At 42.7% G+C, this 15,245-nt stretch overlaps 2 protein-coding genes across 8 annotated transcripts in view; one reads left to right on the top strand and one right to left on the bottom strand.

The window, feature by feature from the left end:
• Positions 1-14,297, bottom strand: part of LOC119450352 (zinc finger protein 391-like) — a 31,575-nt gene extending 17,278 nt beyond the window's left edge. Inside the window, exons 1-4 of one of the 7 annotated variants that reach the window (XR_007466410.1) lie at positions 13,974-14,297; positions 13,677-13,819; positions 10,905-11,818; positions 30-4,360 (exon numbers count right to left, since the gene is read on the bottom strand). Coding sequence is in view for 1 of the 7 variants with exons in the window: in XM_049665819.1 (XP_049521776.1) it covers positions 3,937-3,967 (31 nt within the window). In the remaining 6 variants the exon portion in view is untranslated. Of the gene's footprint in view, positions 1-29; positions 4,361-8,669; positions 8,909-10,904; positions 11,819-13,676; positions 13,820-13,973 lie in introns of those variants that run through there. The other 6 variants (XR_007466411.1, XR_007466412.1, XR_007466413.1 and 3 more) reach the window with 6 other exon arrangements.
• Positions 14,298-14,540: 243 nt separating this feature from the next.
• LOC119450351 (lysophospholipid acyltransferase 6) overlaps positions 14,541-15,245 on the top strand; it is an 88,184-nt gene continuing 87,479 nt past the window's right edge. The window contains exon 1 of the mRNA XM_037713785.2: positions 14,541-15,065. Coding sequence (XP_037569713.1) covers positions 14,979-15,065 — 87 coding nt within the window. The 5' untranslated portion in view covers positions 14,541-14,978. The remainder of the gene's footprint in view (positions 15,066-15,245) is intronic.

The raw sequence follows: 15,245 nt of genomic DNA, 5'->3' as shown, positions 1-15,245 counted from the left end.
GATGGGGGGGGGGGGGGGCAACTTCCTCTTCACTTAGACATGTTAAAGTGAGAACTATAACGCACAGATTAAACTGTAGCTAGCCAAAAGAACATAGCGTAGGAAAACAAGGGTGACTAAATGCTGAAATTTTGTAAGTGATTTGAATAGGAATATAAAGAAAGAAACCTGGCCTTGAATATCGAATAGGGCACAGCGTAACTCGCTTTAAGAAAAAGAGTCAGAGAAAAGCTGTATGGTAAACCCAAAGGGTATTTATATATTTTTCAATCCAGGTAACACCAACAAATTACACATTTGGACTGGCCCATGTACACTTTGATGATAAAATAAACATTGATTCACAATGAAACAAATAGCAGGCAGCAGACAGGCATTTAACAGTCTGAAATGTTCACTCAGTAACCATAGTGCATCTGCACAGCAAAAGTGCTTGCTGCAGTAGAATTGCTTGTAACAAAAAGTTGCATCAATGACTGTGTCAGTCTGGGTTTGCTTAAAAAAATTGACATTCTCACAGCTGTATAAAAGCTACCATTCGCACAGTTCTTTCTCCCTGTAGGCTACAACAACAGTAGTTCAACTGTATTTCCAGTCTAAACAAACGCTTTGAAATTTTTTATATCAAACTAAACAGAGAATTTCGAACACTCACTTGAGAGAAAATTGGTGATAGGGGCATTTGCCCACTACAGAAATGATGGAAAGTGCGGACTTCGGATTGGAACTTGTTCTTGTGCAATGTGGATTCAATTCCTTGCCTCCATGAGCATTAGTAGCTTCTGCTCAGTTGACTTCCCATTTTCCTGCTGCTTGGTAATTTGTGCTAATGTCAAGAAGCCCCATGTCAGAATTTCGTATTTTCAATGTGAAATTCGCTGTGCGCTCATTCACATATTCTTAATTACACTGGCGATAGAGTGTGTAAGTTTGCGTGCGGGTTGCGGTAGATGCGTAGGAAGCGGCACTACTCTCTTTGTCAATGTTTAATGAACGATACTCATATTGCCGGCGTTCCTGGGTTGAAGTCTTTTCTTTAGAGGTTAGTGATACAACGCCGGCGAATGAGCAATTTTTTTTTTTTTTTTCGAGGAAAGTCATGCATCGAGAAGGGCCGGCAACACAGGCTGTCCGTATGTAGCAACGGTCCGTGAACTTTGTCGCACATATTCATTCCATTCCTCAATATGCCAGTGACTATTTTTGCAGCCAACTACTGCACACGTCTTTAATCCACCACTCCATCATTTTGCAGCATGAACGGAGCACAGTGCGTGAGCGAAAACCGAGTGGCATTTCCGACAGCTGTTCGCGCGGAAACAGGGCACAAGCGGTAATGGTTTCGTATACATGTGCTTTCGCTGAGGGAACGTGCAGCATGTCGTCGAAAGAGCCATCTCATTTTTCGAGAACAAGCTACTCTGCGAAAAGGGTCAACTATTAAAATTATGGTATCGAGGTTTAACTGTATTACCCTCCTGGTCATTACTTTGGTACCAATCACACGTTTATTACACGGCAGCTATTACCTTACTTCAGCATGGTACCCTTTTACAGTTTTCCTTAGCATCCAATAAAACTAATTATCAGAGTTGAAAAAAAAAATATGGCCACAAATAATTATGGCTAAAATGTTACATGGATTCAGCTACAGATATACAGTTAACTTCTATTTATTTGACCTCGACGTGACTGACGGCATTAATCATATCCGGCCGGCTGAATGAAAAGAATGTTCAGAAAATTTAAATCAGAACATAACACAACATTATTGGCAGTATTTACCTGATTCTACTGCTTCCCCAAACCTAGAATAACAAGAAATGTCGCACTTCACCTGAAGGGTGAAGCATTCATTGCAATAGCAAACTATTACACGAATGCACGATGTAAGGTTCGTAGTTTTATCAGCCATTTAACTGCAGTAAACATTCGCTTATTAATTAAATTAGTAAGCTTGGTGTTGTGCCCATACAAGCAAACAGGAATCGATCTCACTCGATGACCGCACACACACGCTGTCATAACGCTATCATGGTGAAGAGCGCAAACCTAAGGGAGTGAATGCTTCTGCTGCCTCTCCCGTCAACACGATCTCCAAAACTTGGGATTACGCAACCTCCAGCACTAGGTGCACACAAAGACAGCGTACACGTAGCCACCAGCCTTTGGCCCCACCAGAAATTACTTCCAAGAGAGGGCACGGTGTTGCACAGCAGGGCTCGAGGGGGAGACACGTGTGAGGAAGCGTTGCGTCAGCAATGATGATGACAAAAATTCGCTTGAAGTATCCATGCAATTGCTATCACAATAAAAATGTAGCAAGCGTGCAATTATGGCAATCAGAAAAAAATGGAAGCGACAGAACTTCCCTTCACATGATGGAAATTTATTTACACTTAATGTCCATCACTGTCACTCTCAGACAGCAAGCTTTTAACACTACTATGGGCCACAACATCATCCCCCGTGCAGTCCACTGCATCTGATATTCTGCATTTCTTGACAGCCTTCGCAAGCATTGAGAATGGGAAGTAGGCCCACTTCCTTGACTAACAATTTTATAACTTCACCCTTCATGCAGGCAAGGCTCCGACATTGTGAGGGCATGCTCTGTTGCCATTAGGTTAGCATGTACAAATATTTCTCTTTTGAATGAGCTCTTGTAATGCAAGCAGCATGTCATCTTTACCAAAGTGCACAAAAACTTGCTCCATCGTCATCTTGTGCTGTCAATGGGATGACAATGGCAATGATAACAGGTGCCGACATTAAGTTAATGTCAATGCCACAAACATGTTTTAGTGTTTATATCCAAGTAACACACAGACCCTCTTCAAACCCATTTTCCTGGGAAAAAGGTACGCATTATAACTGGATAAATACCCCCCCCCCCCCCCCCCCCCATAACCATTCATTGTTAGCTGCCAATTTCACTTGAAAATATGCTGAGGGCAGGCCAAAAATAAGTTTTTTTTTTTTAAAGATAATTTGGGTTCGATGCATTCACTTCCGCTAGTGCTGCAAAGACCCATGCTCAATCCTTAAATCACAACTGGAGTCCCTATTGGGGTCAGCATACTTAAGTTCTTATTATCTGGCAAGGGCTGATTTTAGGATTGAAACCACGAGAGTCTTGGCCCACAGAAATGTACCGGCAATGGCATGGACCTTTGGTCGGGATTGAATTAAACAAAAAATAATTAACCGAAGTCGAATTACCAGTAGTCTACTGTACAAAAAATACAGGTAATTAATGGAGTGCATTGCCATAAGAAATGGAACTAGTGTCTTCATTTACAAAAAAAGCTGCTGCAAAAAACACGACCAACTTGTGCAGCAGTAACCTATATGAAAACTATGAAATCTATGAGGGGAAGTTGCAAGGACAATCTTCAACTTAAAGGGATGTCTCAAGTCAAGAAGAGTCCCTTATCATTCATGGCGACAGCAACTTTGACAGCAGCAATCATACAATTGTGAGCAAATTTATGCTGACAAGTACTCAATATATCCTAGCTGCAGAAAGGCCTTTATTAAAGGAACAGTGCATGGAACGGATAAATACAGCAAGATTTACCAACTACAAGCGGTCCTTGTCACAAAATAAGGATGGCCAAGATTATTAACAACAATGAACATGCAAGGCAGCTTGAAAAAAAAAAAAGTGATTAGTGGATGTGGCTCATTCTACAGTGTGGCTCATTCTACTGAATAGTGACACTGTATTCACTTGCAGGCAACATGACCTGGTCCTACAAATGTGAACATGTTTTTAAACACAACATCCATCATACTTCAACATACCCAACATCTGATGGCAGCAGAAATTCAACGTCCCAACATGACAGAACACCTTGATCAATCAAGTTTCACTGTCCTGCGAGGTGCCTTAGCATTATGATGAACAACAGCATGCAGTGGTACTTCACCTACTTGGTGTACGATGACGTCTTGACACTTTCATGCACACTTGGGCCTGTCATTAGGTCCCTCTTTCAGATCCATTTGAAAAGTGGCGATGATCTACTTCACTGTGCGGTATCCTGGTGACGATGATGCTTTCTCATATGTCTGCTCCGTTGAACAAAGTGCACAAAGGACATGGAACAGACAGAGCAGCGGAGAGGTCGCTCGCCTGTGTGCGTGCACATGTGTGACTTGAGGTGGGCCTTCTGCGAGAAACTCCGAGTGCAGATGTGGCACTGGAATGGTCGTTCGCCTGTGTGGATGACCCGGTGCCTGACTAAAGACGACGGTCTGTCAGCCACATAATCACAATGGTGGCAGTAGTAGGGGGGCCCTGGAGGTGATGGCTGGCGCCTTTTTTGCGCTGTGCAGTCCAGACCCTTTTTTCCTGCTGCACAAAAAAGATTAACACAGGTCACTGCAGCATCACTTTAATGACTAAAGGTAGGTCACTGAACACAGAGATGCATTTTTATGCCAAGCCTTAGTGCCATTATGCCTTCTCTTTAAATAGAGGAACTCACTGAGTAGCTCGCTATGACACGTATGAAATCCAAATTTAGCTCACCAGATCCGTGTGCACCAAAGTGAAGGTTATTGCAGTTGTACAGCTCCTTTCTTAATTCACCATGGTCAAGTAAAGAATACCATGCATAAAGCCAAGGCAAAGTAACCTGCTTTCATATGACTGCACACTACAGCCTTAATCATGGTGTTGCTTTATACAGTTGAAATTACTGAAATTAATAGTTTTGCTGCATTATAACTTCTTTCACAGTGTCTATAACAAATTCATAACCTTACTAAACAAGGGGAAAAAAAAAGAGTGCACAATTATGATACTGGCAAACATAATGTAACTTATAATAGTCAAAATAAGAAGCACTACATCATCACATGCATCACATTCGTTGCACATAATTCACGACTCTGCACAACTGTGGACCATGATGAGATATTACCAAAGAATCATTTTTGCTGCTGTCTGTATTGAAATTGATTCAGTATGTTTCATTTGGTGGAGAAGAGGTCAATAAACCTAACCAATAAAGGTAACATTGAGTGCAAAGAAATGTACTTCTACAAGAATTTTTTATGTACATCACTGACAAGAACGTTGACAACAACAAAAAAGCAACAAAAAAGCTGCCTTTGAAACTTTCCTTTCTGCACTTTTCCTAGAACACATGAAGCTGCAATTATCCACTGTGAGAGCAATGCTCTTCTGACGTGCCATACTGCACTCAACACCTCCTTGTGTGCATTTGTATATATATTTTTTGCCAACATATTCTAAAGCTCTGCAGCATTAGTCTATACTTCATCTCAGCAGTTCCATGCAGCACTGTGGAAGTTACGGCACCTCGACTTATCAGGAGGGCAAACACATCTAAAGGTATCACTTCTGCACTTTTGTCATCTTTTTTGGAGAAAGCACCTTGCCATATTTTTGTGCTCTGACGTCTACTTGTATAAGGTGATATGGTGCTGAAATTTGTGAGTGCAGCAGTCCTTTTGACTACAGAGTTCGTACTTGCAGTCCTACCACACTCTTTCTGCACCACACCAAGCATGCTCAATGCCAGCTGCTTTAGCCATTTCGTGTGACCCAGCACTTTTTGGCAATACTGTACAGCAAACTTGGCGGACGCTGTGTTCATGAAAGGAGAGTGCTTCCCACCAAGTTGCTCTTTGCAGTATTGTGGTTGTATTGGCTATATATATCAATTCGGCTGATCTAAAAACAATATTCTGAGCTCTCCTGGGTCTAGACCAATGCGCATTCATAAATTTTTGAACCAATCTTTTTTGTTATTTGCACATTTCTGCTGGATTCATAAGGAGCTAAATTTTATGTATCGTGGCACATCGCGTGCCTCATAATCGAATCATGGTTTTGGCCCCCCGTAAGACCCCAGAATTAATTCATTTGTAGCACATTGGTGAACAATTCACTAAAAAACAAAGCACACGCTGAAGTATAATTGTACTTGTAAACTGAATGAAAAGCTCTGACATAAACTTGCAAAAGCAGAACTACTTATATCAACTTAGCCAGGAAAATCACCATTAACATTCAAACCATATTTTTACTGAGTAACCAGCTGCAGTTGAAGGCCTCACAGCCTAGGCCCTACTGCACAGAACTGGAGACAAAGTATACAGCTCTCTGCACTGCAACTAACAAGGAATATCGTCCATGATCACATCCTCTGCTTGCTATTAGAACAAACTCATGACCCTTTCGAAGCACTGAAAGAAACACTGAAGGGCTGTGAAAAACACTTTTCAGAACCATTTCCAAGTTAAGAGCTGCCAGTTTGGTATGCCATGTCTTGCAGTGTTCGGCTTACAAGCTCACCATCTCGTAATTTTTCACAATGCTACATCATCTTCGTAAGGCTATACAAAAACTTGACCACTAGCACTTGTACTACATTTGAAGAGCATTTACATGCAGTGCACAAACAAAATATGCAGACAAATACAGTTGGTGGCAAGAAAATAATGCAAGGGAAGCTCCTCCCACAAGGGTGTGCTTGTGTGTGCTCTCTGTCCTTCAGCACACATAAAAAAAGTTCTCCCAGGCCTTCCAGAGAAATCTAGAGAAGCTATTGCCTTCCCCACCAGTGCACAACCCCACAACAAGCAGGAATGAACAGCTAGAAAGAGCTTTAGCAGGCAGCATCGACACTAACAAAACTGCAGCATCACCACATAGAACCAGTTACGAAATGTAAGTAAAACATGCTGCCAGGAAATGAAAGTGCTCAGTACCAAGTGTTCCACACAAACGTAAAAACACATTGGCAGCACATAGTAGGGGAAACTACATTTTGAAAGTGGCGAGGTCCTCACCCAGCAGTGTGATGTATACTGCTCAAATAAAGTTTCCCAGTAAGATAGTATGTAGTTGCGAAGGTGCACAAACACACACACATTATGAAGCGGCAATGATCTGTAATTCGGATGTGTGTGATGGGTGCGTGCAAACACACAGGTGCACATGCAACGAGAGGACTAATGAGTGACAACAGTTGTGGGGCACATGTACACACACACACCCTTCGAGGGGCTTTTGCGCCTGCATTCTTGACATTCTAAAGACCAGCGTAACAAAATGTGTCAAGAATGAGCTCTCCTGAAGCTCATTCTTGACATGTCAGTGAATACTCCTAAGAATCTCTTGGTACACAGTTGACTGAACACTGCACGTGAAACAAATGTAGTTTTGCTGTTAAATAAGAGCAAGGCATAGCCCATTGCACAGAATAATGTAAATTGTGCTGAGGAGGGTTATCTGCCATTCTTTACAATAGCATTGGAAAATGACCAATGGATTTATTGGAGACATGATGCTAGCCATGGATACTGAATAAATGAATAAGTTGCAGTGAAGTATTCAAGTCTGCTAACGTAAAAACAAGTGCATCATGTTCAATTCGAACTCTGGGTCACTGATATCGCCAAAACAACACATGTAGGATGGAGAAAGAAGATCTTCGAGAACTGAAAGAGAAGCAAATGAAGATGTAAATGTATAAAGTCCATAATCAATATAAGTAGTGCAACTGTCATTCAATATTTCAATGAATGTGTAGAGAGCTTACAAAATTTGCTACGCAGGAATGTGGTGCTGTTCTCCATGTGGCAGTTCAATCAGGATGAACATGGTGAGAAGTATAGTGCTCAGCAATTCAAACACAATATTTGGAATGCATGGCTGCTGGCACTTGTTGCGCCACCAGTGGGCATTGGGGAAACCGTGCTGATGCATTGTAGTATACGCTGAGGGCAAGAACGTTTGTGATGCATGATGACTGCATTCAGCCCTGCAGCGCTCACAGGTAGCACAATAAGTGCCGGCCGCCATAAGCTTGAGTATCATGTTTAAATTGCTGAGCACCGTACATCTTTTAGGATTCTTGTTTTAACCTTCAAGAAGCTACCATATAGACTGAGCCATAGTTTGCACTAGATTTCTTAAGATTTTCTGCCACCAAAGCTAACCTGCTTGATTTGATCTCAGATAATAAATACACTGTAGAGACTATAATACAAACTAATGTACAGAATGCTGAGATGGCTAACACAGTGGCAAGGTAAAAAGCAAGCTCGCATATGACTATGGCTACTCCTAGACATTGTATGCCGTGATTGCTTCTTTCCTAAAAAAATTAATCAGAAAAATGGTTCTTCTTAACATACAAGATAAAGGACGTGGCTATTATACAGTAAAAATCATCAAATCCACTTTTTGTGACTCTTGTTGTCACAAAAGTGCAGCTATTCAGTAAGTATAATTGTCACGTGAGTCTGCTCAGTAATTAAGTATTAAAAGTTCATTATATGTCATGATAAGGCAAGCAGGAGAATGAAGTCTGACAAAAGTGTGATACAGTATTGCTACCTCACGGCCAAAAAGGTTTCCCTTGTTTTCTACTCAGAAGCAGTTTCACCATGATTCAAAACTAAGCACTTCTGAACTATCAGGACATAACTTAATTGTCTTAAACCATTTCAGTAACCCACATAGACCAAAACAAAGTCATTTATTTAATGAAATTTACTGCAACAACAAGTCACTTAAAAAAAAAAAAATCTGCTGCTCTAAAGAAACATTGAGATGTGAAGCATTAACAAACTACAAGCTATGAATCAGGTCAGAAGAAGCTGCAAGTACAAGAAGCGCTAATTACCTCAAGTGTGCAGCCGCTTGTAAAAATACACAGGCTACGTTGTGGCTAACACCGTATATGTTTTTCAGATGTGTAGAATGGTTCCTGTGGCGCTCCTGACAATCCAGACACTTGGATGGCAAGTATGGGAACTCTTTTCATTCCCGAGGGTGTTGAACTCGGAGCATACCAAATAGACACTCTTAAACAGCCCGTAAGTAGTCCGACAGTCACAAGCAATGTAGCCCGAATACTTTTGACAAAGACTTGCCTATTTGCTGACAATTGTGTTATTTACCGTAAGATAACTGACCATGACGACAATGTCTGCAGGCCGACACCTGCTGGTTTCAACACGAAAAATGAACCTAAATGTATGAAAATGTAAATCCATGCATGTGCCTTATCACCAACTAACATGACCTATTTTATTATTAGCACTGTTCTCGACTCATACAAATACAATCATCATACACATAACTTGGAGCCCACATTACTAGTAATTTGTGTTTGGAACACTGCGTTTGATAACTGCAAAAGCTAACTGCTCGCTGAGATACATACATTGGAATTTTTTTCTTGGCACCAGTTACATTGAAAACACTACTGTTGACTATGTGCATTCAACCGTGACTGAAATATGCACACTCAATATGGGACCTGAGCGCCGTTACATTATCAAACCAGTTGGAGTCCGTTCAAAACTGTGCGGCTTCACTACATTTTATCGATAATTGCACAGGCAGTGCAACACTCATGAAATCAACCCTTAACTTTCTGTCACTGATGGCTTGTCAAAAGATAGCTTGACATGGACTTTTCCACAAAATATAAACCACAATCAATACTATTACTCCCTCCTGCTGTCGTTCATATCACATCAACGCACCCATTCACAGAAGGTCGATGTTCCTCCCCACAGATCATTATATCCTCATTACCCTTTTCTCAATATCTGTCATGAGTAAAACCATGACATCTGTCGGTATCACTGTTTAATCTGCTTTCAAAACCATTATAACATACATTTTGTTTATTCCAATTTTTAATTTCCCCTCCTTGAAGTCTTCTTTTTTGATAAATAGTGTTTTATGTACATATGGTCTATCGTGTAACCGTTTATTGTTCTTGCTGCATGCATTGCTCTGTAACCATTATAAATGTTACTGTTCCTGACATGTGCCTGCTCCCCTGAATAATGCTGTAAGGCCTTGACAGGATAACAAATGAAATCAAAGTGTGGTACTAAACTGAACCTACCGCAAAGTGCTACCTGCACGACCAAGCCAGTGGTTTAGGTGGGTGAGTCATGTATACCTGGCACCCCTATTTATGCAATACTCGGTATGCCAGATATTATCACTGTTGTTCTGCCCCCCCCCCCCCCCCCCCCCCGTGGCTGGGTTTCTTTCGGTGATGAAACTTCATAGGCACTGCAGCATGCTGTGATATCAGTGTAGTAACAAACACCTTTTGCTGAACTACCACTTAGCTCACTACAATACTAATAATTGGACTGTTTTATCAAATGGCGGCCTTTTGATGCGCAACAGCACACAATGAGAAGAGTGAACATGGCCTTCACCCTCAGCTTGGAGTCAACATTTTGATAAGGGCCCTGCCGAAAACAAGCCCTGCCAAAATGTCGGCTCCAGGCCGAGGCTTCCATTATTCATTCACTGCTTATCAATTCAAGTTGTCAACTTCCTCCGACTCCTTTGTCTTGTTTGGACAACAGCATATAATGATATAATGGTTTCCTGCTGCAGCTGAACATATCTGAGCTTTTGTTTTTGGCATCTAAAGCTCATCTTCAGTTCCTTCCACATGTACCACTGGGTGGTCTACAGACTACTTCACTGTATGGCTGTGACACAGAATGAACTCAGTTAAAAATTAGAAAAAAAAAGGCATATAAGAATAGACTAATGCAATATGCACTGGTATGATAGTTGAATATGATTTCTGTTTTAATGCTAAAGATGTGTGCTGGATGTCGGTACCTTTATTGTCAATACTTTTATTTCTATGTGGTTTGAGATTTATAAAGACAGCTTTATACTATGGTTCTTCCAAGGTAGTTTGTGAGGATTGTGCCTGCGTGATATCACACTGAGGATCAGCAAGTCTTTCAAGTAGAGTACCATAGTCATAGCAAAATACTATGTTATGTAGCAGGCAGCCACGCAAGTGAGAGGAGTGGCACCGTGGCATAAACTGCTATGCTAGTGCATAACATGCAATAAATGTACTCACTCTGTGTGGCATGACCCCATGGGGCGAGGAGGTGTCAGCGAATCTTGATGCAGGGTGGTGCCTCTCCAGGAAAGCACACAACGGTCCAAACTGCTCACCACACAACACAACAGTAGTGCATTGGTGATGCTTTGAATATCCTCTGGAATCTTGAATCTCCTCTTCAGAGAGAAACATTGGCACTTTTGTGACACTGGTCATGGCATCATGTTTGGTCAGGTAATCCAGTAAATCCAGCTCTTGATACCTTGTCAAACCAGGCATACACATCACATTGGGTGGATTTGCTTAAGGCCTACACACCACTGCTAAAGGTTTCCCTAATGTCTCTTAAATACTTGAAAAGGATCACGAAAAGGCACCTGCATACCCCAGCTATTGCTGTACATGAACTGCAACTACCAAGGGCGCACACAAGTTTGGGTATTGGCTTTGCTTGTGCCAATTTGTACATAACCCCCCCCACGTCATTATCGAACTTCAGTCGAAGGGTTGTACTGTTGTCTTCTGTTGTGTTCTATTGACTTTCTGTTGTCTTGTGTCCGAAATCGCACTGTACCATTCGTAGTCGTGCAGCACCAACTAGCAACACACATTGTCTCACTGTGTCGCATCACGATGACGCCTCTTCAAGTGACATTTCATTTGACTGGCCTGCAGAAAGGTCAAGGGGCAGACGGGGCAGTGGTACGGTCGCTCGCCTTTGTGCAGGCGCACGTGTATCGTGAGCTGGCATTTGTGTGCAAAGCTCTGGGGGCATAGGTGGCAGTGAAACGGCCGCTCGCCTGTGTGAATGCGGTTGTGTGCTACAAGGTTGCATGGTTTGTGGGTTGCATAATCACATTGGTGGCAGTGGTAAAGGCGCCCCTGAAGCGATGCCTGATACTTGACGGTTGGCGGCCGGCCACGGCGTCCTGCATGAGAAATGCGAGGCAGGTCACTAGTGCATCACGCCAATTACGAATCAAGACTGCGTCTACATAAACATGAAAAAATGAAAGCGAATGTCAAGCGCTTCCTTCACTTACAATGTCTTAGAATAAGAGATGCTTATATGGGTAGAGATAAAAAAAAATTTTGAGCTTGTCAGAATGAAAAGAAGCTCCGAAGCAAAGAAGTACAATGCTCAATGAATAGGGCTGTACCAAATAAAATGAGATCCAATATTGCAACGTGCTATGGTGGCGCAGAGTTTCAATGCTGTATTCTGTTGCTGAAGTTTATGTTAATTTATGGTTAACAGAACTGGCAATATTCCAACTAAACATATTTATGAAAAAGATCCTGCACAATGGTTATAGTGCAAAGGGCGCAGGGAGTATGCACCGACGTCACCAAGGCTGCCATACTGTTGTAAAGCCAGCACGGTGAAAAACTGCGCTTTACCTTGGTCCGCCTATCTCCAGCAGCACAGTGCAAGTTGTGAATAACACAACAAAATGGTGTACAGTGACATCACATGAATACTCATGTACAGTAAGTACAACAGTAAGTGTACAGTACAACATTGTACAGTAAGAGTAGGAAGGAAAATGTAGGTCATGGTACAGCACAAAGCAAGACAATCCCTGACCAAATGATTTTTAGAGAGCTGCTGAAGAGTGCTTGACACTGAAAATGTTAGTGGTGTTGTGGCAACAAGACAGTGTAAGGTACAAAAAAATTATTATAAAGAATTCTAGCACTCCCTGCAGTACTTAAGTGGCAACTCGATTTAGTTGGCAACACACAAAATGAAATGTCTACAGTTGTTTCTGTAGGTTTGCTGCTACTTAATACACGTGTGAACATGCTATAGCTATTTATAGAATGTAAGATAAAAATAAACATTATATACACTAATTCTACTTTGGGCCCTCCATTATTACACAATAGATTGTAGCTTAAGAGAGAGCTTTTCGAATGTGAACAAAACACAATGCACATCCTCTGTTGCTTAAACATTGCCGACATGAATCAACACGAAACAACGGAATGCAGTAGGTTTTAATGCATGGGCTACATAAAACAACAAGTACTCTTTTTTAAATGCATGCATTTGGTACACATAATGAGTGGAGCAAAACTTAATACTGCAAAGGTTGAACTGTTAGACAGATGGTGCAATTGCACATTTCACTTACCATATTCCCTAGTACATTGTACACAGAACAAATATACATGACAGCATCCTTGAAAACATCTGCACAATGGAACAATATGGACATCTTCTTTGAACACATTAGCATCCTTATTTATAAGCTACAAGAACGACACACGTCTTCTCATATGGCGAAAGAAAACACAAGTGAGATGAGAGGTATTCATTGTGTCAGGGTAATGTTTACGCTGCAAAGTAGCGCCAACATGCGCGAACGTCATGTTATTCAGGGGTACGGTTAAGGATGTTTCTCTGGTTTGCCCGCTGGCTTGTTTGCGCCTAAACTATGCACATGGCTGGCGTGCGACAGTTGGTTTTAATACCACGTACGCATGCGGTCAAATGAAATTATCGGGATTAACATCACAAAGGAATACACAGGCTATGAGGAGCACCTGCATGCTACTCAGCTGTTTTGTAGTGAAACTTACTTCGTAGTCGGTTCTCCATCGTACTCCCCCAAACCACCCGCCCCACAACCACGCACACTGAAATCGCGTGCACACTTCCGACACCACTGTATGCAACACCGTGTATAGACCGTGAAAACCGTGCTACTTGAACAATTTCACACACATTGTACAACCAATTATTATGCATATGTAACAAACTCAGCAAATTGTACAGATTACCATACAGCGACGTTGAATATAAATGAACACCATTTCGGTTGGCCGGAACTGAGGTGCGTCTCAACTGCGGTTAGCGTGCCCGTGCAGAGTTGAACAGCCAAGAGATGTGTCATTAAACTTTCAGGCACCTTCCAGGGCCCGACCTAAACATGAAAGAGCACGTGAGAAAACATAGAAAAGTTTTAGAAAAGAAATCGACCACACATGTGAACACATCGCGTTTCACAGCCATAAAGAAGTGGGAAAAAAGAAGTGGAAAAAAAAAAAAAAGACAAGACAACGTGATGTTATAGGCACCTGACAACAGCAGCAGTGAAAATATTGGAAATAGTTGCACGCTACTAGAAGTGAGCAAAATGTAGCAACATTTCCATCACTTTTCAACCGTGGGTAGGAAACGAAGGTAAACTGCTTTTACCCCGACTGATGCGCCATTTCACAAAACAAAAGGCGATACAAATAGGCAAAAATTATCACGCAAACGTCTGAGCGGGACCTTGGTAGCTGCATCAATGTTAAGGACGTTACTTAACAAACGTTCATCTTATCAACCGAGACACGGAGCTCGTAGTTTGCCCCGGAACGTAAACGCGAACTTCGTGCGAGCGTCCATTCTCCAACGTGATCATTACGTCGATTGCGATGTTATCCAGTCAATTTTAGTTTTCTATTCTCGCAAGCTTAATTATACGTGATAAAAACCGCTTATATACGAGTAAATAAGATGTAATAAAGTGCTTTATGTCTATAAAGATTTTATGAAACCGCGAATATTTTTAGGCGTCTCGTTTGTGAATACCGAAACCGAAACGCTTTGCGCACTCCTGTCGCGCGTGTGGGAGCGCCCGATGCGCGTTGTGTAAGCGGGATCGTAGCCAAGAATGGCGTCGCCGAAGCGCGTCGCGAAGTGCCGCTGGGAACCAGTATTGCGCTCGAGCGTGCCGCCGTCGGTGGTCACGGCTGCAGGAAGCAGGAGGTGACGGAGACGGCAGAGGATCGACGACGTCGCCGAGGCCACGCTGGCGCGCCGACGAGGCGACACGACGGTGCTCGGCCCCTGTGTCTCACTGTGATCGTAACTCGGTGGTTGTGGTGGTGCGCTTTCTAGCTCTACTGCGCGCCGCTGTCAACAACGCGGCTGTGCGCGGGGCTGCAACCATGTGTTGCTGCTTCCCGAGGCGACGGATCATTGCAGCGGCGTCGCCAATGCGCTCGTCAGCAGCGCAGGCCGAGGAGAGGCGCCCGAGAGGCTATTTTTGAACCCTCCATGCGCCCCGAAAGCTGGCTGCCTGACCCGCGGCGATGGATCTTAAGTCGGAGTCGGACTTTTACGTTGGCTGCCGGGCGCTCGCGCCCGTCGCTGCATACTTTGGACTCAGTATTGACAAGGTAGGCGAGCCGTGAACGACGAGTCTTTCTTATTCGTTATAGTCTTGCGATATCGGGCCTCGCATTCACGCTTGGTTACCGCGGCTGGTGGGGCGTAGCGTCTCGGTGTCGCTATGAGTCGTCCTGAATAGTTCGCTGCCGTGTTCAAGTTGCTACTTCCGAGGTGCGCGAAACGAGAAA

This window comes from Dermacentor silvarum, chromosome 4, assembly GCF_013339745.2.
Source record: "Dermacentor silvarum isolate Dsil-2018 chromosome 4, BIME_Dsil_1.4, whole genome shotgun sequence".
In the NCBI taxonomy this organism is placed as follows: Eukaryota; Metazoa; Arthropoda; class Arachnida; order Ixodida; family Ixodidae; genus Dermacentor; species Dermacentor silvarum.
The sequence above is the reverse complement of the archived record's forward strand: the minus strand, read 5'-3'. Positions and strand labels throughout refer to the sequence as shown.